A 23,475-nucleotide genomic window follows, 5' to 3' on the forward strand; every position below is an offset into this window, starting at 1 on the left:
GACAGAAGGAGGCCGGGGTAGAGGGTTTGAGTCTCTCATCAGGGCAGGTTTCAAATAGCCTTTTGGGGGTGGGAGATTAAAAACTTTTTTTGAGGCATAAAAAATACATAAAAAGTGTACAGCTTGATACATTTTCCATATGTATATACATGCATACATATTTATGTGTGTGTGTGTGTGTGTGTGTGTGTGTGTGTGTACTTCCAGTACCCCAGAGTTTTTCCTTCCTTGTTAATACCTGTCTCCCAGAGGATCACTGTTCTGACTTATGTAAGTACAGGTTGGTTTTTCTTCCGAACTTGATACAAATGGATTCCTACCACATGTAGTCTTTTGTGTATGGATTCTTGTGCAGTCATCTCTCTGCTAACTTTTTGTTTGTTTGTTTTTGTTTGTTTTAAAGATTTTATTTATTTATTCATGAGAGACCCACACAGAGAGAGAAAGGCAGAGACACAGGCAGAGGGAGAAGCAGGCTCCATGCAGGGAGCCCGACACAGGACTTGATCCCGGGTCTCCAGGATCAGGCCCTGGGCTGAAGGTGGCACTAAACCTCTGAGCCACCCGGGCTGCCCAACTCTCTGCTGACTTTGTATCAGAAGAACCTGGACAACTAATCTCCATTGGCAAGGCAGGGCCATGGGAACAAAGTACTTTAGGGCTGGAACACTAAGGAAATTAGAGATCCAGCAACTGCTAAGCATTTGGCAGTTGGGCAAGGGGAACTCTGGGTCCGCTGTCCTGTGTTTGTCCATGAGCATGCATACAGATGGGTTCTTCAACTTGCTTCTTTGATTCTTCCCCATCCATCCATGGAATCTTTAGTGACTTTCACAGTCATGGTAACTCACACTTCAGGGTCTAACAAAATGAATCTTTTTAACATTTCATAAAATGTAAATGTGATTTAAACTGGCCTTATGGCATGTTAGCATATCATGAATTATTCATAGTGGTCATAAGCTGAGTTATGGTTGTTTAATTCTGCGATTCCCATGTTCGAAGTCTGTTATGATGCAACTTTTTCTCCCTCTGTAGCCCTCTTTGAAATTATTCCTTCACCCAGTGCAATTTGCTTCAATCTGGAATTAAATGTGAAAGCCCGTGTTTGGGGTTGGCCACAGTCCCAGAGAGATTTATATGTAGATGGATTCATTTGCTCCAGACCGTGGTGCGGAGGATAGTCCACAGCCTAGTTGGGGTCTCTAACATGCATCTCTAAAATGGGGTGTGTCTTTGATCATAAAAGGGAAGAATACAGCAGAAGGGTTTGGATATGCACACCCATCACCATTTTGGAAAAATAATTCAAATCACAAGCCCTGCAGACAGTTGATTGCTCGTGTCCTCTTCAGAGGATCATTCGGTTACTTTAGAAAATGAACAACTGGGAAGCCTGGGTGGCTCAGCGGTTTAGCGCTGCCTTCAGCCCAGGGCGTGATCCTGGAGTCCCGGGATCAAGTCCCACGTCAGGCTCCCTGCATGGAGCCTGCTTCTCCCTCTGACTGTGTCTCTGACTCTCTCTCTCTGTGTGTCTCTTATGAATAAATAAATAAAATCTTTTTTAAAAAATGAACAACTTGCATCTGTGTGTATAAATTTTTGTCTTAAAGAGTTTGGGAATTAAGAGTAGGAAGTGAATGGGTAGACATAACCGTCCTCTGTTTTGATCAACTATTTCAGCAAGTTGGATTGACTCGGGTTACACACAAATTGCTTTTCACATTGCTCTTTGAACTTTAGTTTATCTTGTCCTTTGGAATTACTCTAAGAGCCATGGAAATGGTAAACTATTTTAAAGATACCTGTGGGTCTCTTTCACTGAGGGGGTGGGAATGTAACATCCTTGGAACCCTGAAATCCCCAGATGTGACTCAGGAAGGCACCTGGCCTGGACAGCAGCTCATCATTACCTTGGGTCATGTGGCCAGAAATCAGCCTTCATCAAAACTGCAACACCAATTGTCTGTGGCCCTTCTACTGTTGCTGTGCTTGCCGTCTTCCCTGCCCTGACCTCCCCAATGAGGTCCTATGTCACAGTCCTACCCTTTCCCTGGTGGGAGGTGGTGCTTATTCACCCCCAGGCCTTTTATTTATAACTGTGGTCAATGTCCAGCCCTTGCAGGTAGGTTAGCTGTTCACTGCAGTGTTTAGTACATGAGCTTAAAGTGAGACCCTTACCTTTGGAGAACCTGTAAGCTCTAATGGGGCCATGGTCAGTGAGTTCTTGTGGCCACCATGGCCCAGCATCCTCAGTTGGGAGGTACCCATGCTGTTTGGAGCTGGAAAATGGTCACCTGTCCTGTTACCCACCCCCTCCTCTGGACTTCCAATAGTAGCCTGAAGCATTCCCCCAGCCCAACCCCGACCACCACACTTGCCCCAGCATCTTTGTGGGGTGCCTTGTGGGCAGCCATCATTCCATATCCCTTTGTCTTGCTGCCTCAGCAGGCAGCTTTGTCCCAGCCAGTCTGGGGAGTGAGGCTGCTGGAGTGGAAAGGGAGACTAAGTAGTGGTGGGAGGTGTTGGTGTGCCTTATCAGGGCTTGCTTGATTTCCAAACCAATGAAGAATGGGTGAGGGTCTCTATCCAGGAGCATATATTCCCTGCCAAGCCAAACTGGAGGCCTGGGGTGAGATTCATCCACTCCAACTAAACAAGAAGGAAATTCAGTAGATGGGGACTTGGGGAATTCTCCTGAATTTACCTATTGAGTCTGAATTTGCTTGCTGAATCTGACAGTGGCCTCAAGAAGTGCGCCCAATGGGTCCAGACTTCTGCAGGATGCTTTTCCACCGAGACCTGGCATTAGCTCTTTATACCCAGTTCTTTCTACCAGAAATGTGGCTGCTCTTTCTTTGCCACCAGCTTGGCCACATGCCTCCCATCCCACAACCCCTAGGCAGACCCCACAGAGCTGCGAAACCGTTAGCACCTAAACATGCCAATTTCCTTTCCTTGTGTCCTTGCGCTGAGACCTGTCCAAGAAGATGCACAAAAAGAGAACCACATCCCAAACATTTTGAGCTCCAGGGAGCTTTAAATCTTACGTTTAAATTCAGACTAGAGTTGCAAATTACTTTGACATGATGAATGATTTCTGCTAATGCAGGGTGGCTATTTGGCCATTTTAAACTAACATCTTTCCCTTTTGATAATCCCGGAGATCCCCTGGAGACCCAGCAGCCAGAGCATGTTTTATTCCGTCCTGACTGATTGGCGGTGAGAACAAACCATTCTCACAAAGTCCCTGGCTGAGTGTGGAAGTCCTTGGGCAGAGCCAGCTCCGCAGAGTGGTCGTCTCTCACGCTGGGTGTCCTTCTGGGCTCCAGTGTCATACCGCTTGGACACAGAACCCGGCCTCGCCTCTTACTAATCATATACCCCTGAGCAGATTACTTAAGCTCTCAGAGCCTCAACTTCTTTGTTTGTAAAATGGGCATTAATATTAGAACCACTCTGTGGGGGTGGTGGGGATTTATAAATACTTTTACCGAATATGAGCAGAGACTGCACGTACTCATCACTCATTGGGTGTTCATCATAATTATTATGTAGGCATGCCTGGTGCCTAGAGTCCAGAGGCTTCTCATCCAAGAGAGACTGGTTAGTTCCAGAAACAGCAACTTCCATTGTGTTCTGTCTTATGTAACTGTGAACGGTTAATTCTTTACCGCTGGGCAGACAGGCGACTTCCTACCATTGCTAAGACTTTCCCTTCAGCTGACCAGGATGTAAATAGACCTGGCCAAGCAGATGCCAGGAGGACTTGGGGTGTCTAAACCAGATGTCCCTCCTCTGTCTGCTGGCCTTACTGCCCCAGGTCCATGGGATTAGTAAGATTCTGAATTTGGTGGTGTGACAGTCCAATACCCCCTCCCCACAGCAGACCCCCTTAAATGGGTTATGTTGTTGGTGATGCCTAGCCCCTGGTGTCAATCAGCAACTCCATGAACTTCCTAAGGACAGCGGCACTTCGACCAACCTTGGCAGCTTCCCAGAGGGCAGCTCAGGGGGGCCCTCCGGGCGAGCAGCCAGCACAGGGGTGCTGGTCAAGCAGAGTGTCCCAGCTGCCTCCTTTGTTCATCAGACATGGGGAAGCAAGGTCATATCTCTGAGCCACAAAGGGTTACTGGATCCCACAAGTCAACATACATAGAAAAGGTTCGATAAGCAGTGAATAGGGCCGAGCCAGGGCAAGGAAGGCGTGGAAAAGCTAGGGAGGCCTCCACACTTGCACAACCCTGCGAGGGAAGGCTTCCTTCAAGCTTGCCCCAAGGTGCCTCACCTGCCTCACCCTCCTCCCCGCCCAGCCCTGGGCTTTCAACTATCAACAATAATAGCAGCTAACCTTGATCTCTACCTGGCACCGTTCTAAGCAACTTCATAGGTATTAACTCTTTTAGTCCTTACAATAATGCCAGTATTCTCTCCATTTGCAGATGAGGAATGTGAGGTACAGAAAAGTTAAGGTATTTGCCCAAGGAGAAACAGTTAGTGAGTGATAGAGCCAGGAATCCATCCCAAGCAGTCAGATTCTAGAATCTAAGCTCTTAACTATCATGCAAAGCTGCTAAATTATGCTAGTCCACAGAAGGAAGCCCAAACTGCAAGGCCATGACCACGCCCCTTCCCAGCCTGTCCCCTGTCTGTCTCCAGCCTCTTCTTCCCACATATTTCTTGCCCTCCAGCCAGAACAAATACCTTGGATCCATGTTCTTCATACCACTGTGTCTTTGCACCTGCTGTTCCCTCCACCTATCCTTCCTGACACCCATCTCACTATCCCTGGCTGGCAAACTTCTATTGATTTTTCAAGATCCACCTTAAGTTGTGCCTCCAATGGGAAGCCTTCCTTGACCACCACCCCTAGACTGTGAATAGCTGACCCTCAGTGTCTTCAGAGTTCCTCGATTTTCCCTGGTGCCTTCAAGTCACTGGCTATCAGGTGGGGTCTGGCGGGGCAGGCAGGCACATGTATACTCAGCTTACATGAATTCAGCAACTGCTTTCTGCAGGGACTAAAAGCAGAAGGGACTGTATAAAAGGTGTGAATGTCGCCACAGGGTGGATGTGAGGTGGAGAGGTGTGAGGCTCTCTTTATTTGAGAGCACTGTCCCTTCTGCTAATGTCACTTCCTCAGGCTCTCGTGGTCTGAGCATCCCATGCCCCGAGGGATCATCTACAGTTTAACAAAATGTATTTTGCAAACCTGGTGCCTAAAATCAAATCCTTACTTTGTCTGGTGCTCAACCCGAGAAGCAGGGATCCGCTCCACGGATGAGCAAACAACAGCCAGAGCCAATGGACTTGAGAGAGGGGTGTGGATGTGCAATGAGACATCTTCCTAAGAGAGGATGGGGATGGGGCTGTTTTGGCCAGAAAGACTCTTCCCCTTATAGACAGACTTGCTTTGGAATCTGACTCCCACACAGGCTGTGACTGATCAGCCACGCTGATTCATGATTGTACCATTCGGCTTCTGCATTTTGTCTCCCTCGACATCCTGGGCTCTCCTGCAAGACATCATCCATCTAAATAGGTGTCCCCTCCTGCCTGGGCTGGACCCAGGCCCTGCTGGGAGCTGCTTGGTCTGTCTTTGGTGGACAGAGAGTGAATGGAAGTCAAGCTCCTGCCAAGGAACCACACCCAAGAATTGAGGCCGCTGGTTCTGACCCATCTAAAAAATTTTTAAAGCACATTTGTCAGTCTTTTAAACTGTTCTTGACAAATCTGAGAGCAAATAACTTCCCCAATTTATGTCTGTTGGAATCCTTTTCTCGGAGTCTCTTTTCCTTGGATGCATGTCCCTTGCAAAGAAAGAAATAGGACAGCAGGGCGAAGATATAACAGGGGCATTTGTATAATATCCTGTGATATGGTGATTAATGAATGGTGAATAATAAATGGTGATTAAAACTATCAGAAATTCCCGCCAGAGAAGCTGCTGGTGAGGCAGAAACTAACAAAGTTGTCCTAATAAGGAGAGGTCGAAGGCAGGAGACTGAAGAAGAGAGGTGTGATTCATGAGCACCAGCTGGGAGCCTGGGAGCCCACACGCTGCTTCCGCGAGCCTTGGCTTGGATGTCTTTCAACCCGGAAGACCTCAAAATCTGCCAGAATTTAGAGCATTGTCTGAGTTTCTGTGAACCTGGATAATAGATCTTCCCAAATACTACTCCAGAGAAATACCAAGTTCCTGGGGAGGCAAAAGAAAGAGATGCTGAAGGAGAAAACATCCAATCACTTTCTTTAAATTACACTGCATTTGTCAAGCCCTCACATGTGCTGACCTGGTTGGGGGTGGCTGTGGTGGATGGCTGAGATTTATTCCACAGTGTTGGGATTTCCGGTTTCAAGGTAGGATTAATGATGGTGAGTGTAGAAGAGGGAAATATGCAAGCAACTTGTCATTCTCAAACTCAAAGCATCTGTAATGAGTTATGTTATTTTACTCAAGCCATGAGGGTCTCTGCTACGGAATGGTGGAGCTGGGTGTAGGTGAGTAAGGGGAGTCCAGAAATCAAGCATGTCCATAGTTGGATCTTTAGCCTCTCACTCCCCATCTGCCCCCTCTGCTAATATATACATCATTGAGGATGAGGGAGGCAGTCCCGTGGGTGATGTGTCCTTGGCCATGACCCCAGGAAACAGCCTGTCACGTAAATCATCCCCTCCTATTGCAAAAGTGGGTGAGCTTTGGCTTTACTGTGTGTGTGTGTTTCCTCTGGGCAGTGAGCTGGGAAGCTGGGTAGGGATTCTCTGATCTGGGGTACTGAGGAGAGCTGTGAACCATGGCTGTGTGGTGGAATGTACTGGGTTGGCCACTGGGGCGGCAGAAACATGGTGAGATGATAAAAAATAATGCTCACCTGAAGTGACCCATTGATCCCTTTCAATGGTTCATCTTCTTGGTTGGCAAAATGAGTTAGAATGAAAATCTCGGTTATTTTTTTTTAAGATTTTATTTATTTATTTATAAGAGACACAGAGAGAGACAGAGAGAGGCAGAGACATAGGCAGAGGGAGAAGCAGGCTCCATGCAGGGAGCCGGATGCAGGACTCGATCCCTGGACTACAGGATCATGCCCTGGGCAGAAGGCAGGTGCCAAACTGCTTAGCCACCCAGGGATCCCTGAAAATCTCAGTTATTTAGACCCAAAATAAAAAATATAAATAAACAGGTAGCATTTGCAATTCATGAAAGAAGGATTGGTGTGTTCAGTTGGCTTTCCATATGAGAAAAAATAGTAAAAATGAATCCCTACCTCCTAGCACAAAGGGAAAAAAAGTGTTTCCAATACAGATTCCCAGGTCCTGTGGTGAGCATCCTGGACCCTGGGATTTTATCATTCTTGAAGCCTTCCAGAGACCATTTAGAAACCCCTGGGTGGCTCAGTCGATTGAGTGTCTGACTTGGTTTCTGCTCAGGTCATGATCTCTGGGTTGGGGGATGGAACCCCACATTGGGCTCTGAGGTCAGCAGGGAATCTGCTTGAGATTTTCTCTCTCCCCCTCTGCCCCTCCTCCCAATTTCTCTCTCAAGTAAATAAATAAATAAATCTTTAAAAAACAAAAACAGGGATCCCTGGGTGGCGCAGCGGTTTGGCGCCTGCCTTTGGCCCAGGGTGCGATCCTGGAGACCCGGGATCGAGTCCCACATCGGGCTCCCGGTGCATGGAGCCTGCTTCTCCCTCTGCCTGTGTCTCTGCATCTCTCTCTCTCTCTGTGACTATCATGAATAAATAAATAAAATCTTTAAAATAAAATAAAATAAAATAAAATAAATAAAAAACAAAAACAAAAACGGCAGACCGGGTGGCTCAGGGTTTAGCACCGCCTTCTGCCCAGGGCCTGATCCTGGGGACCTGGGATCGAGTCCCACGTCGGGCTCCCTGCATGAGCCTGCTTCTCCCTCTGCCTGTGTCTCTGCCTCTCTCTCTCTCTCTCTGTGTGTCTCTCATGAATAAATAAAATCCTGAAAAAAAACAACAACAACAAAAAGACAAATCAAAAGAAACCCCTCATCTAGACTATTAACTCCCTGGGGGCGGGAACTCCAGAGATTTTTGTCATTAAATCATTTGCATCCGGCATGGGCCCCTAGAACATATTATGAACCCAGACAATTCTAAAGATTCTAAAAGAAAAATAATTTTTCTTTTCTTTTAAGATACTTTATTTATTTATTTGAGAGCAAGAGAGAGAGAGCACAAGCAGAGGGAGAAGCAGAACCTCCCACTGAGCAGGGAGCCTGATGCAGGGCTCGATCCCAGGATCCTCCCAACTGACTGAGCCACCCAGGCACCCTGAAAAATAATTTTCTAAAAGAGATTATCCATTTTTCTTTGGCTGTCATCAAGAATAGAACGATTGTTATACACCCAGAATTAGTTGGGGGTACAGGCCTGTAGGAAGGAAAAGCTGAGCGGAGACATCGTGGTGAGATCAGCCTTGTTCTTGAAATCTAATTTAAAGATATTTGAAAATATCACACATACCGTTTGAGAAACAAGGCCCACTCCAAAATATTATTAAACCATATTTTAATTATGGTCATGACAACCCTTTGTTTCATTTATTAAGTGCCTACTTTGTGTAAAAACACAATCTTCCTAATACATGTTTTTTCCCTTTTTTTTTTGTTTATTAAGGCATAATTTACATCTATAATCACCAATTTTAAGTGTACAGTTTGATGAATTGTGGCATTTGCATACAATGTGTAATCACCTCCATGGTCAAGATACAGAGTGGTTCTTTCATCCTGCAAAGGCTCCTCTCCCCCTGGTGCCTCTATCCTCTGCCCCCACCTCCCCCTACATCCCCATCAGGCAACTGCTGATCTGCTTAGAGTCTAACACTTAATTTGAAATTTTTTAAAATTTATTTTGAGAGAGTGAGCTTGCTCAAACACATGCATTGGTAAAGGGGCAGGGGGAAGGGGAGGGAGAGAGGGAGAGAATTCCAAGCGGAGTCCCCGCTCAGCATGGAGCCCAATGCAGTCTCATTTCAAGACCCTGAAATCATGACCTGAGCTGAAATCAAGAGCCAGATGCATGATTGACTGAGCCACCCAGGTGCCTCGAGTGAGGAATTTTTAAATAATGCTGTGGCCATGGGCAGCCCTGGTGGCTCAGCGGTTTAGCGCCGCCTTCAGTTCAGGGCCTGATCCTAGAGACCCCAGATCCAGTCCCATGTTGGGCTCCCTGCATGGAGCCTGCTTCTCCCTCTGCCTGTGTCTCTGCCTCTTTTTCTCTCTCTGTGCCTCTCATTAATAAATAGATGAAATCTTTAAAAAATAATAATAATAATGCTGTGGCCAACGGGTGTAAACACAAGGGAGAAATAAGAATGGAGAAGAAATTGATAACCTAGCTAGCTGGGCTGCAGTCCTGAGACTAGACACAGCTTCCCTTGATGGTGAATTAGCCCGACTGGAGCCTCGGGGTTGGAGGCCACGAGAGAGCATGCCATGCCTTCCCGAGACTGAGTGTCCCAAGAATTTTTTGCAAATAGCATGGTAAAGACATTTTTACAATTATAGAAAAAGAACAGAAGGTTGACATATACCGGTTGAATATCACTCTGACAACTGGGTTTCTGAACACGGATCTAGATTCATTTTCATCTGATGTTTTAAAGAACCCCTGGGCCTTCAGCTCTCATCTCAGAAGATTCTAAATGGCTACACGGCTTGAAAATGAAGCATTGAAGTAAATAAACCTCTGCCTCAGAGAGTGTTTTCGCGGTTAATTAAGAAGCTCGGAGCCCCTGGTTCCCACCAAGATTTATTAGCCCAGACTGAAATCCTGGACGGGTGGTATGTCTGTGAGGTACATCCAGAGGCAGCCAAGACAAGAATTTGGAGACTTTCGTTTTCCCCGGAGCTGCTGAGAGGCTTGTGACTTCTGCTTCCACACGGGCACCAGGCACTGGCTGGATCCCGAGGCTACCACTGAAAAAGGCAGGCAAATTCTTGCTGCCTTCCGGTAGGAAGGAGCTCACATTCTGATCATGGACAGCAAGAACAGATGAACAAGTAACAACGTGCTCTCAAAGACTAGAGCGGGGAGGGACATAAAGCAGGAAGACTGGAAGTGGGAGGTGAGGGGAGCCCTTGAGGGGGCTGGTCAGGGAAGGCTGCTCTGAGGAGATGACCTTTGAGCTGAGACTGGAATGACAAAAAGGACCCAAGTCTTGCTAGAGAAAGAACATTTTAGAAATCAGGACCCAGAGCGCCAGAGTGGCTCAGTTGGTTAAGCGTCTGCCTTCAGCTCAGGTCATGATCTTGGGGTCCTGGGATCAAGCCCCATGTCAGGCTCCCTGCTCAAATAAATAAATAAATAAGTCTTTAAAAAAGAAAGAAATCAGAACCAGCATGTGCAAAGGCCCTGGGGATGGGAGAGAGATTAGTGGGTTTTTGTTTTTGTTTTTGAGGTTAGTGTTTTCAAGAAAGAAAGCAAAGGTGGCCTGAGCACAGTGATCAAAGAAGAGAGGGAGTACAAGCTAAAGGTGGAGAGATTGGGACATTCTGCTCCAAAAAATGCACCTAAGCCATCTTGAAAGCAAAATCAGGGAGGCACCTGAGCTGGTGCCCTGGCGCTCTGAGACATGTGTCACTGCTGGGCAGTGGTTTGGAATGCTTACAGTTGCAAAGTCACTTCTCACTTAGTCAGATACTAGTCATAGACTGGGAGCTGGCAGGAAATGTAAATAGAGTTATTCTAGCCCAACCCCCTCATTTTACGAATAAGGAACAGAGGCCCAAAGAGGGTAAAGGTCTTAATGGTAAAATGGAGAGAATATTTGCAGTTCGTTATCACAGATCAATTCCCACACTATATAAAGAGCTGCCGGCTGGCCAGGCTACAGCAGAGCGAACAAGGGAGACAGGTTCCCAAGAAGACGTTGACAGTAGTCCCAATGTATGATCACACACAGCAGCTGGCCTGGGGAATACAAGTGTGCTCATACCTTCCCGTGAGAGGGAAAATGTATATGACACTCATGCAGGCTAGTAGTTTGGATAACATTAAAGCACATGGCTGGTCAAAAACTAGAAAACCTGAAATGTCACTCATCAGGTGCATGGATAAATAAACCGTAGTTTATGGTGATGATGGAATACTACTTATCAGTAAAAAGAAACACACTACCAATCCCTGCGGAAACGTGGATTAAACTCACAAGCGTGCTGGGCAAAGAAACCAGGTACAAAAGAGAATACACTGTAGGATTCTGTTTATAGGAGGGTCTAGATCAGGCAATGGATAGTTTTCTGGGACCAAAAGCCAAGGTTGACCATAAAGGGACATGAAAAGGGGTCATGAAAAGTTTTTATATCTTGTCTATTGTGCTGGTCACATGTATATTCATTTGTTACAACTCTTAAAATGAGTGGGCCCTTTTTAACGTATATGAATTATATCTCAAGTTGATTTTAAAGAATAAATTTTTAGGGGCACTTGGGTGGCTCAGTTGGTTAAGCGTGTGCTTTCAGCTCAGGTCATGATCCCAGGGTCCTGGGATCAAGCCTTGCGTGGGTGTCCCTCCTCAGCGAGGAGCCTGCTTCTCGCTCTCCCTCTGCCCCTCCCCCTGCTTGTGCTCTCTCGCTCTCTCAAATAAATAAATAAAATATTTTTAAAAACAAAATAGGGGACAGCCTGGGTGGCTCAGCGGTTTAGCACCACCTTTGGCCTAGGGTGTGATCCTGGAGTCCCGGGATCGAGTCCCACGTCGGGCTCCCTGCGTGGAGCCTGCTTCTCCCTCTGCCTGTGCCTCTGCCTCTTTTTCTCTCTGTGTCTCTCACGAATGAATAAATAAATCTTTAAAAATAAATAAATAAAAATAAAAATAAATAAAATAAGTAACTTTTTAGGGGCATCTGGGTGACTCAGTTGGTTAAGCATCTGACTCTTGGTTTCTGCCCAGATCATGATCTTGAGGTGCTGGGATCAGCCCCAGTCCCTCTCCCTGCTCTGGGAAGAGTCTGCTTCTCCCTCTCCTTCTACCCCTCCCCACTGTTCTCTCAAATAAATAAATAAAATCTTTTTAAAAAATTTTTTCTTAAAAAAACAAAAAAAATATTTTTTTTTCTTCCCAGCCTCCACTATGGTTTACATGTATATACTGGGCATGTAAAGCTCTCAGAGCAGGAGACAGCAGCTCTTTGCCAACAAATATGTCCCTGTATAGATAGACGGTTTCTGTACATGGACTTTCGTCTAGTCATATGAGAAGAGGTGTGACAGTTTCTCTGATTGCTATTTAATGCTACACAGATGGGGTATCTGTGCTCACTGCTCAAAACATTAAGGAAGTGGTCCGGTGTTTTTAAGTTTTAGAAAAAATAATAATGCAAATGAGACACTTGTCAACACCCCATCAGCAATAGCCTGCTTCTTTCCCATTGGTCAGGATAGCACTGTCATGTTACATCACCTCCCTTCTCAGACCAGGAGGGAGGGAACAAAGTTGTCAAAGAGGGTTTATCCTTCCTGGACCAACAGAGGGGACAGCAGTAAGTTTGGAGACCTAAATTGTCCTGCTCACTCCATGTTTCTTCCTTCCTCTAGAAGCTTCTGAGATTGCCCTGCCACAAGGAAGTGGCATTACAGTTTTCATAAAGCCTGGGACCCCAGCTCTGCCAGTGAAGCCCTGTTACATCATCAATTCTAAAAGACATAAAACCACGTTGACCATCAAATCTGGAGAAAAAGAGATCTTTTCCTTCAGCTGCCAGGACCCAGAGAATCACTTTGTCATTGATATCCAGAAGAATATTGGTAAGTACACACTCACCAACTGTTTGGCCTCCCTGCCTCTCTTTCTGGGGCTAAACCAGCCTCAAATGCTGAAATTTAGCTGGTATGTGGCTGTTTGTGGTTCTCAGTGCTTTCCACAGTTTAAGTTGTTGAATCTACAAAACAGCTCTCTGAGAAACACAAAAACTCACCTAAGTTAGCATGGCTAATGAGTCACAGCAGGACAAGAACCCAGGTACGCTGGCCCCAGGCTTTACCTGCCACCCCTGTGCCACACTGTTTCTTGACAGAGCTAAGGATCTTCGAAGCTTCAGGTCTGGGATGCTCCAGCTGAGGTGCTGTAAGTTTTTAAACTAAAGTTTAAAGTTGTTAAACTAAAACTTTAAAGCTAATTTAGTTCAGGGGCACCTGGGTGGCTCAAACCGTTAAGTGTCTGCCTTTAGCTCAGGTCATGATCCCAGAGTCCTGGGATTGAATTCTGCATCAGGCTCCCTGCTCAGTGGGGAGCCTGCTTCTCCCTCTCCCTCTGCTCCTGCCCCTGCTCATGCTCCCTCTCTCACTCACTCCCTCTCAAACAAATAAATAAAATCTTTTTTAAAAAAAGTTTTGGGACAGCCCTGGTGGCGAAGCGGTTTAGCACCGCCTGCAGCCCAGGGTGTGATCCTGGGGACCCAAGATCAAGTCCCACATCAGGCTCCTTGCATGGAGCCTGCTTCTCCCTCTGCCTGTGTCTCAGCCTCTGTGTGTGTGTGTCTCTCATGAATAAATAAATAAAATCTTAAAAAAAAAAAGTCTTGGGGGATCCCTGGGTGGCTCAGTGGTTTAGTGCCTGCCTTTGGCCGGGCGTGATCCTGGAGTCCCGGATCAAGTCCCACATCAGGCTCCCTGCATGGAGCCTGCTTCTCCCTCTGCCTGTGTCTCTGCGTCTCTCTCTCTCTCTCTCTCTCTCTTTCTCTCTGTGTGTCTCTCATGAATAAATAAATAAAATCTTTAAAAAAAATAAGATTGTTTAAAAAAAAGTTTTAAACCTAATTCAATTCAAATTTAAATTAACTAATTTAATTTTAAGCTAAAATGTTGCTGATGAAGAGCAAAAAAGCAAGGGAGGGGCAGCCCAGGTGGCTCAGCGGTTTAGCGCTGCTGCCTTCAGCCCAGGGCGTGATCCTGGAGACCCAGGATCGAGTCCCTCGGGCTCCCTGCATGGGGCCTGCTTCTCCTCCGGCCTGTGTCTCTGCCTCTGTGTGTGTGTGTGTGTGTGTGTGTGTGTGTGTGTGTGTGTGTGTGTCTCATGAATAAATAAATAAAATATTTTTTTTAAAAAAAGCAAAGGAGTTGAAAGACAAAGAAATTGGGAGCAAAAAAAAAAAAAAAAAAGAAAAAAAGAAATTGGGAGTGCCCAGGTGGCTCAATTGGTGGAGCCTATGACTCTTGATCTCAGGGTTGTAGGGTAAAGTTTCACACTGGGTGTAGAGATTACTTAAAAATCTTTAAAAAAAAGAAAGAAATTGGAAGGTTGAGGACATAAGTGTGGTAAGGTGGGTCCGAGAGACACAATGGGGTAAACAGTAGCTTTAAGGCTGAGAGAGCTAGATCTGGCTTCAAGCTTTAGGCTCCTGATCATGTGAGCTCATCACGTGGCTTTGAATGAGTCACTTAACTGCTTTGTGACTTGGTTTTTTTTCAACTGTAAAATAAGTCATTGTACCAACCAACAGGGCTTTCTTGAGGGTGAAATAAACTAATGGACTCAAAATGTTTGACACACAAGGTAACAAACTATGGCTATTTGGGATTATTGTTATTCCTTATAATTTGAATTTAGGATAGGAGATTGACATAAGGTATAATCACCAGGCAGAAAGAATTAAATCTATCATTTCCCAATTGCTTTAGGTGAGCATGTTGGCTAGGAACCTAGAGGTCATAACAACAAGGAGAACACTATTTGAGATCCAATCAAAGCCATACCCAGAAAAATTTATTTTGCCTTTCATTGAAAATAAATGAATCGGGCAATAGATAAGAAAAGGGAGTACAATAAACCTTAGAAAAAAGAAGTTCAGAAAAACAAAAGGAGCAATTAAAGTATTACCAGCAGCTTTAGAACTACATCTGATAACTCAAGCTAAGGCATGGTTTTTATAAAGACTAATTAAATAGACACATCTTGACTAGTCCTCTGGAAAAAAAGAAAGAGAAAAATACAAATATACAGCATTGAAAGGATAAATGTTGATTGAATGACATTTGCAGAGCCAATTTCTAAAAGAGACTATGTACAACATTATTATAATAAGTATGAAAATCTGAATAAAAGGAATAATTTGCAGGGAAAGTGTTGTGAGCCAGATTGACTCATAGAAAATTAGGGAACCTGAAAAAATAAATAATGGAAGAGGATATTGGAAACCACGTCCAAGAGGGGGGAAAGCAGGGTTTGGGTTAGTTAGACATGGTTTCATAGAGGATCCTGTAAAACTTCAGGAAGATAAGTTCTTGTGATATTGAAACCATTCCAGAGGAGGTAAAGGCTGAATAGTAAATATCTCAGATCATCTTTGTCCCAACCACTGGGCTCCACTGTTGCAGCGTGAGTCAGCCACTGGTAGTAGGGAAACGCCTGGGCAGTGGCATCCCACATCTTTATGCTCGGTGGTAGGGATTGTGCTGAACCGGGCTCATGAGCTGTGACTTGCTGACCCCTGTTCGAGAACACGGAAAGAGGTGGATTTTCTTAGTTAATGTAATAAGGCTCTTAAAACCCCAATATCAAAATGTGCCAGAGCATAAAAAAGAAAATCACTGCCTAAAGAGGGTGAAGGGGTACGCCTGGGCGGCTCAGCGGTTGGGTATCTGCCTTCAGCTCAGGGCGTGATCCTGGTGTCCGGGGATCGAGTCCCGCATCGGGCTCCCTGCATGGAGCCTGCTTCTCCCTCTGCCTATGTCTCTGTCTCTATGTATCTCTCGTGAATAAATAGATAAAATCTTTTTTAAAAATTAAAAAAAATAAAAAGGGTGAAGAGATCTCAGGAGACCCCCAGCAGGAGCTAATCCATGTGGCCCTGGGCACTTGGAGGTATGGATGGATGGAAAGCTCTGAAAAAGGTGGCTTTTTTTTTTTTTTTAAAGATTTTATTTGTTCATCTGAGAGAAAGAGAGAGATAGAGCGTGAGAGCACAAGCTGGTGGGAGGGGCCAGGGGAGAAGCAGACATCTCGGTGGACAGGGAGCCTGACGTAGGACTGGAATCCAAGCCCGGAATCATGACCTGAGCCGAAAGCAGATACTTAACCTACTGAGCCACCCAGGCGCCCCAAAGGTGGCTTAATATCATGAAGTCTCCATGAGCTCCTAAAAATAGGTCCTATCTTTGCCCATACACAAAAACTAATTTTAGCCACCTTTGTCACCTTATCATCTCACCCCGTTTCATGGGTTAGGCAACGCAATGTGTTGCAAGAGCTCAGGCAGACCAAACACAGCCTGAGCTTTCGTCCCGGGATTGTGTGTACTGCAAACATGCTGGTCACCCAGATTCCAAGGAGTACTTTGCAAAATTGAGAGTTTGAGTGTGAGTGACCCCAGAGGTCCTAGCCAGCTCTGAAATTCTCCCATAATCCCACTTCAAGTTGGCAGTCCTTTCAGACACCCCACTGGAGCAGCACTAGGAGCAGGAAGATCCCTGCAACAGGGGCCTGAAGCCACTGCACCTTTCAGATTCCCCACACTGGACACAACCAAGTCTCCCTGTTCCATCTGCCTTCATCACTTCTTCCACAGGCCCATTTCTTCCTTGCGAGCAACATTTCTTGCTTTGTTTTAAAAGGCTTAGGAAACAAAATACATCAAAGGATGTCATTTGGCTATTAGCTTTTAAAAAAGGAAAAATTCAACTGCAGTGGTGGTAAAACAGCAGCATTACAGCCACGAGGCAGGACAATCACTGGGCCTCTGGGCTCCAGCCATTAAGGGGGCTCGTAAGTTCAGAGTGTTCTCAGTGTGTTGAGGAGTATGTGGATGGAAAAACCAGTTTTGAAAGGTGGAACTCGGCACTGTGCCTTTGGAACAGTGAAACCGTGACTGTCTCAGACCCAGGGGACCTGGGCTAGCCCATCGCACTGGTTCTGTCACAAAGGGTCTCCGTCCGGCTTCCAGGAAGGCCTCGCCAGGTTGTGTCACTCGAAGGGAGGAGGTCAGGCTTGGCTGGTTCACCCCTGCCTTGCGGGCGGTGACTGGCTGTGGGCTGCTACCCACCATGGGAGGGGAAGCAGGTGCAGGGCGCCCCCTCAGGCTCTCTAGCCCAAAGGGGCTCCCCCAGCCCGAGCACACATACGCCCCCCAAGAAGAGTGAGCTAGCTCTGGGCCACTGACACAGGCACAGCCAGGAGATCGTGCATCTGCCTGCCGGGGGGGCCCCCAGCAATCGCCCCAGGGGTCAGGGGAGGCAGTGAGTGGCCCCGTAGTGTTTGTGACCAAGCGAGCTTTTGTGACTGTGTTTCAGACTGCATGGCAGGCCCCTGTCCGTTTGGTGAGGTTCAGCTTCAGCCCTCAACATCGACGCTGCCCACCCTCAACAGAACTTTCATCTGGGACGTGAGAGCTCACAAGAGCATTGGTCTAGAGCTACAGTTCGCCCCACCGCGCCTGAGGCAGATCGGGCCCGGGGAGAGCTGCCCCGACGGGGTCACTCACTCCATCAGCGGCCGCATCGATGCCACTGCCGTCAAGATAGGGACTTTCTGCAGCAACGGCACTGTGTCCCGCATCAAAATGCAAGAAGGGGTGAAGATGGCCTTACACTTGCCCTGGTTTCACAATAGGAACATCTCCGGCTTCAGCATCGCAAACCGATCTTCTATAAAACGTGAGCACGCCCCTCCATCCCCACTGTTTGCTGAGGCTGAGACACACACACACACACACACACACACACACACACAACACACGGTTCTAGGTCAGAAACGGGCAGATGTCAGCGCTCTCCTGTGACTACCTTGAAGGAAGATCCCACTCTTCCAGAAGTGGTGCGGATCTCCTGGTGTGAACCCACCCTTCTCTGTGAAACAAACTGTGCACCCACTCTCTTTTCTTGGCCCTTTGTGCTGTGAGGCTTCTTTTCAAAACGTGAAGTGGAACTGGCCCTCCACACCTCCCTGGATTACCTCATGTCTCATGTCTTAGTCCCAAGTTGTAGCCCTTTCACCTTTTATGTAATTGTATCCGTGGTGTCCTGGATCCGGTTCGCACCAGTTCACGACAGCTGATGGTTGAAGGTTCAGGAATTCTGCGAGCTGATGCTAAACAGGGCCGTTAACAAAAATGAAATTAGGCAGACTTACAGTTAAAATAAATTCGTTTAGGGGGGATCCCTGGGTGGCTCAGCGGTTTGGCTGAGGATCGAGTCCCACATCATGTTCCCTGCACGGAGCCTGCTTCTCCCTCTGCCTGTGTCTGTGCCTCTTTGTCTCTCTCTCTCTGTCTCTCATGAATAAATAAATAAATAAAATCTTAATTAATTAATTAATTTTAAAAATTTGCTTACAAGCAAAGGTAATAAAGACTCAAAACTCATCACTTCCTTTTTTTTTTTTTTAACTCATCACTTCCTAATGAGTTCACTACATTTTACTGTTACCTGTGCTCTTGAGGTTACTTATGTCAAACACACCTCTACAGTGGAAATGCCGTACAATGGGGAGCTACTGCCCATCTGCTCCAGACTCCGCATTCATGTCACGTTGGCAGCTTGAAATCAGCCATGGTGGGAATATTTACAGCAAGGAAATGGACAGACACTACAAATTAAGGCTCCCCCACCCCATCTCTGGGTTGGTCATTAAGCATTTAGTCACCCGCCTCTGATGTATCCTCATTGGAGATAAGACAATGCCCAGAGCTTAGGACCTGAGAATTGCTCTCAACGCTTCCTAACCCTGCTGCCTCTCAGCCATGAGCAACCAGGGCACGTTCTAACCACCTCTTATTCTTTCTCATTTGGGTCCTCCTCCCAAATAGGACTGTGCATCATCGAATCTGTGTTTGAGGGTGAAGGCTCAGCAACCCTGATGTCTGCCAACTACCCAGATGGCTTCCCGGAGGACGAGCTCATGACGTGGCAGTTTGTCATTCCCGCGCACCTGCGGGCCAGCGTCTCCTTCCTTCGCTTCAATGTCTCCAACTGCGAGAAGAAGGAGGAGCGGGTGGAGTACTACATCCCGGGCTCCACCACCAACCCCGAGGTGTTCAGGCTGCAGGACAAACAGCCCGGGAACATGGCTGGGAACTTCAACCTCTCTCTGCAGGGCTGTGACCAAGATGCCCAAAATCCGGGGATCCTCCGGCTGCAATTTCAAGTTTTGGTCCAACATCCACAGAACGAAAGCAGTAAGTGAGCCCCACCTTCTTTTCCCCTCCTCCTCCAGCTCTTTTCCTTCCTGGGTAGTCTGCTTGGTGTGAGGTTCCCTTCCTATTGCTCATCTATGGCTTCTGGAACACTTGGACTCTGGACCCTGTAAGAGTTTCAGGAAATGCATTGCCAGGCAATAAGACAGGCTCTTGGGTGAACGCCTGGCACGCTGCTCCATTTCAACACAGTAAGAAGCAAACGAGAACTTGCATTCAGGCTGTTGTTTCTAATGAAAGTGTTGGAAGGTCACTTTTTTTCCCCTTAGAGCACAAGCAGTGTGGGGGAGGGGCAGAGGAAGAGGAAGAGAGCATCTTCAGCAGGCCCCATGCACAGCAGAGAGCCTGACGTGGGGCTCCATCTCAGGACCCTGAGATCATGACCTGAGCCAAAATCAAGAGTCAGAGGTTAGCTCAACCTACTTAGCCACCCAGGTTCCCGGAAGATTACTTTCTAAATTACATATCTTAACCCTCAGTGTAAATCAGGATGGTCTCAGCACCATCAGTAGTGATAATGATCATGAACCCTGTTTAATTGGCTGAGTGCCCCATACCACGCACGCATACTCCGTGCCCAGCCCCGACCTAAGCATACCACTTAGCCTCGCTAATCCTTATGACAACCCTATAGGGGAGGCAGGAGTTATCCTCAATTACTGCTGAAAAACCAGGAGGTTCAGAGAGCTTATTGAACTAGCCCAACATCACATAGTTTGTCAGGAGCAGAGCAAGCTCAGAACCCAATGCCTGTGCTCTGGACCATTCTGAATCCCACGTGGGCTGTTGAGAATGAGGTTGCACATCACTCTACACACATTTTACAGAGATACCATGAACCCAGAAAAGGTTGAGTCAGGGCCAGGGTTAGAGCAAAGTGCCCAGCATGCAACATTGAAGGAGGCATCCGCTCTGAGGTGCTTGCTCTTCAGGAGGTGCTCACCGTCAAGATCATGTAAGTGCAAAAAAAAGAAAAAAAAAAGATCATGTAAGTGCAAGGCCAGCTCCTGAGAGTAAGTGCCTCCTTAAACTTTGCTCCATGAGGAGTGGCGCGAGTCTTGAAATAAAAGGTACAAGATGGGGACACCTGAGTGGCTCAGTCGGTTAAGCGTCTGCCTTCAGCTCAGGTCATGATCCTGGGGTCCTAGGCATCGAGCCCCAAGTCAGGCTCTCTGCTCAGCGGGGAACCTACTTCTCCCTCTCCCTCTGCCCCTCCCCCTGCTCGTGCTCTCCCTCTCTCAAATAAATAAATAAAATCTTTAAAAAAAAAAAAAGGTACAAGATGAGTTCAGAGTGACTGTTCCTGGGGCCCATCTGTAACCTGGAGTCTGCAAAGGAGCAAGTGTGTGACAAGTGGTCTTGAACCTGTGACATGTGCTCAGGACAGGTTCTATCCGGAGGACTGATTCTCAGCCTTGTTTTGATTAGTATTTACCTCCAGGAAGCAGGTGCAGACCCAGGCAGAAAAATTAAATGGAAGAGTAATATTCATTTTAGTAGAGCTGATAAAACATCTGGAAAGCGACAGTGTGGGACCCGCCTGTGGGGTTGCCTGGCTGGCCTTGCCTCAGCAATTCCCTCTGGGTTTTTCCAGAAGCTGTAGCCCTGGCGTAACCTGACCAAGATGCCTTTTGATTTACAGTAACCATGTAGAAGTAACTGTGTGTGTGTGCGGATGCGTGTGTGTGCCTGCTGACACATTTTTATGATTCCACTGTCACAATTTCATCATCGGAATGTTGAAAACAGCCACATAAGAATCTGGAGATGGTGTGGGTTTGAGGTTAGGAGACAGAGGGATCCGTTGATCATCTCAGCTATGGTGAGTGCTGCCGATTTATTGCATTTCCTGGAAGAAGAGCTGAGCTGATTTCCGCAACTAATCAAATTCTTAAACAGGCTTTAACCAGCATCCATCCAGAAGGGCATGGCTTTAGTTTCCAGATAAGTAAAGAGAGTTAACTGCAATGTAAAGCCATTTGGTGGTGTCACAGCTTCACATAAAGTGTAGAGTCTGCCCACGTGGATTTGAATCCTGGTTCCTCTACTTACCAAGTGATTGTGGGCAAGGCCCTTAACATTTGTGTGACTCGGTCCCTCGTCTTAAAATAGAGGATAGGCCCACCCTCGTTAGGGGTGTTTTAAGGATGAAATAAGGTACACAGTGCCTGGCAGGTAGTAAGTACTCTTTGTTATCCTGCAGGGTTCTAGATCAGGGAAGGGACACAGGGGTGAAAAAGACACAGTGCTTGCCCTTAGAGATAGACTACAACCCAGTCACTTCCCAGGATTTTCACTGGTATGCCATGGGTTCAAGGCAGGGTACACACAGCAGGCTGGTAGGAGTTTCAGGGAGAGACTCGTGGCAGAGCCTGGCGCTTTCCAACCTACCTGGGAGGCCCCGGAGGGTTGGTGCCCCTCATTGCCACTGGAAGGGGCTCTGTGTATTGTTTCTGCTCTTTCTGCCTTGGACATGAGAAAGAAGCAGCTGCAAGGAGTGCTTCCAGAGACTGAGTCCCTTGTGTAGGAGCCTCTGCCCTTCCTTCCCCCAAGAGTGTGAAGGCAAACCAGGGGCTGGTCTCCTGCTGTCCCTCCCTGAACCCAGGCCAGGGCCTCATGCCCCTCACTTGTCCCCCTTTGCCCCCAGTGGGGGAAACGACTACCCAAACCAAAGCCACTACACCAAGAGTGCTCCTGTGGGGAGTTTGCATTCATCACATACCCTGTTGTATTTATCTGACTGCACATCTGTGTCCCACTAAACTCCTCCCAATCAGGAACCTGTTTTATTCTTCTATCTGCCTACACGCACCACAGTTTCTGGCACATTTCAGGCCCTTTGTAAATTCTTACCAAATCTCAAGAGGCAGCCTCTTGCCCAAAGTAGCTCAAGAACCAGATACCATTCAATGACATAGCCCATCAGAAGGGGCAAGATGGTTATGCTTCACTGGGGGCACCCGGGAGAGTGGCTGTTCCAGGAAGTCAGATGAGGGGAAGAGCTTGAGAAAGAAGAGCAGGAGACCTTCTCAAGCCTGGAGATTGATTATCATAGCAACTGTGCAAAGCCAAAGCCTCAGCAAGGGCAGAGGCAGTCATCAGAGCCCCAGCAGCACCTATAGCCCTCATCATCCACAGCAGGACCTGACCATGCTGGGCCCACACTGCAAAAAAACAAACAAACAAACAAACAAAACAAAATATCAGATAGGCTCAAACTAGAGCCAGAGGAGCTCTAAGGCATGTCTTTCCATGGCTTGACCATAAATATTCTATGTTGGGATGGGTGATGGACAGGCTGCCCTGGGCCTGAGGAGTAACCCATCTGGCTTGCTGTGAGCATGTTTGTGAGCACTGACGGCTTCTGCTGCCCAAAGCACACAGCTCCACCAGAGCTCAAGCCATATTCATCTCTACCAAACAAATCTTGTTTTTCAGTGTTCCATTCTGCACTCTCTTTTTTATTTTTTATTTGTTGATGGTACAATACAGGTCTTGAATAACACAGGTCTAAACTGCACAGGTCTACTTATACAGACTTTTTTTATTTCAATAAATACAAATATAACATCGTAAAAGTATTTTCTCTTCCCTTTTGATTTTCTTTTTTTAATATTTTGTTTATTTATTTATCTATCTGACAGAAAGAGAGCACAAGCAGGGGGACGGGCAGAGGGAGAGGGAGAAGCAGGCCCCCCACAGAGCAGGGAGCCCAATGTGGGGCTCAATCCCAGGACCCTGGGATCATGACCTGAACCGAAGGCAAATGTTTTTTTTTTTGTTTTTTTTTTTGTTTTTTTTTTTTTTTTCCGAAGGCAAATGTTTAACTGACTGAACCACCCAGGATCCCCCCTCCTTATGATTTTCTTAATAACATTTTCTTTTCTCTAAATGACTTTATTGCAAGAATATAGTACATGGTACCTATGACATACAAAATATATGTTAATAGACTGTTTATGGTATTGATAAGGCTTCTGGTCAACAATAGTTAGTAGTTGGGATCCCTGGGTGGCTCAACGGTTTAGCACCTGCTTTCAGCCCGGGACATGATCCTGGAGACCCGGGATTGAGTCCCACATCAGGCTCAGAGCCCACATCAGAGCCTACTTCTCCCTCTGCCTGTATCTCTGCCTTTCTCTCTCTCTCTCTCTCTGCGTCTCTCATGAATAAATAAATAAAATATTTTTAAAAAAACAATAGTAGTTAAATTTTGGGAGAGTCAAAAGTTACAGAGACATTTTCACCAGTGGGGCAGGAGGTCAGCACCCCTAACCCCACATCATTCAAGGGTCAACTGTACTACC

At 46.7% G+C, this 23,475-nt stretch overlaps 1 protein-coding gene and 1 long non-coding RNA gene across 2 annotated transcripts in view; one reads left to right on the top strand and one right to left on the bottom strand.

Annotated features, from left to right (window-relative positions):
- The window catches only part of CDCP1 (CUB domain containing protein 1), a 58,078-nt gene that overhangs the window by 16,431 nt on the left and 18,172 nt on the right, over positions 1-23,475 (top strand). Inside the window, exons 2-4 of the mRNA XM_025458238.3 lie at positions 12,579-12,788; positions 17,268-17,630; positions 18,782-19,150. Of these exons, the coding sequence (XP_025314023.1) occupies positions 12,579-12,788; positions 17,268-17,630; positions 18,782-19,150 (942 nt within the window). The remainder of the gene's footprint in view (positions 1-12,578; positions 12,789-17,267; positions 17,631-18,781; positions 19,151-23,475) is intronic.
- On the bottom strand, positions 14,719-18,200 carry LOC118351671 (uncharacterized). Its single transcript, XR_004807466.2, has 2 exons — positions 17,970-18,200; positions 14,719-15,469 (listed from the first exon to the last, which is right to left on the bottom strand). It is a non-coding gene; the product is annotated as an uncharacterized LOC118351671 (long non-coding RNA).

Source organism: Canis lupus, chromosome 20, assembly GCF_003254725.2.
Source record: "Canis lupus dingo isolate Sandy chromosome 20, ASM325472v2, whole genome shotgun sequence".
Taxonomy (NCBI): Eukaryota; Metazoa; Chordata; class Mammalia; order Carnivora; family Canidae; genus Canis; species Canis lupus.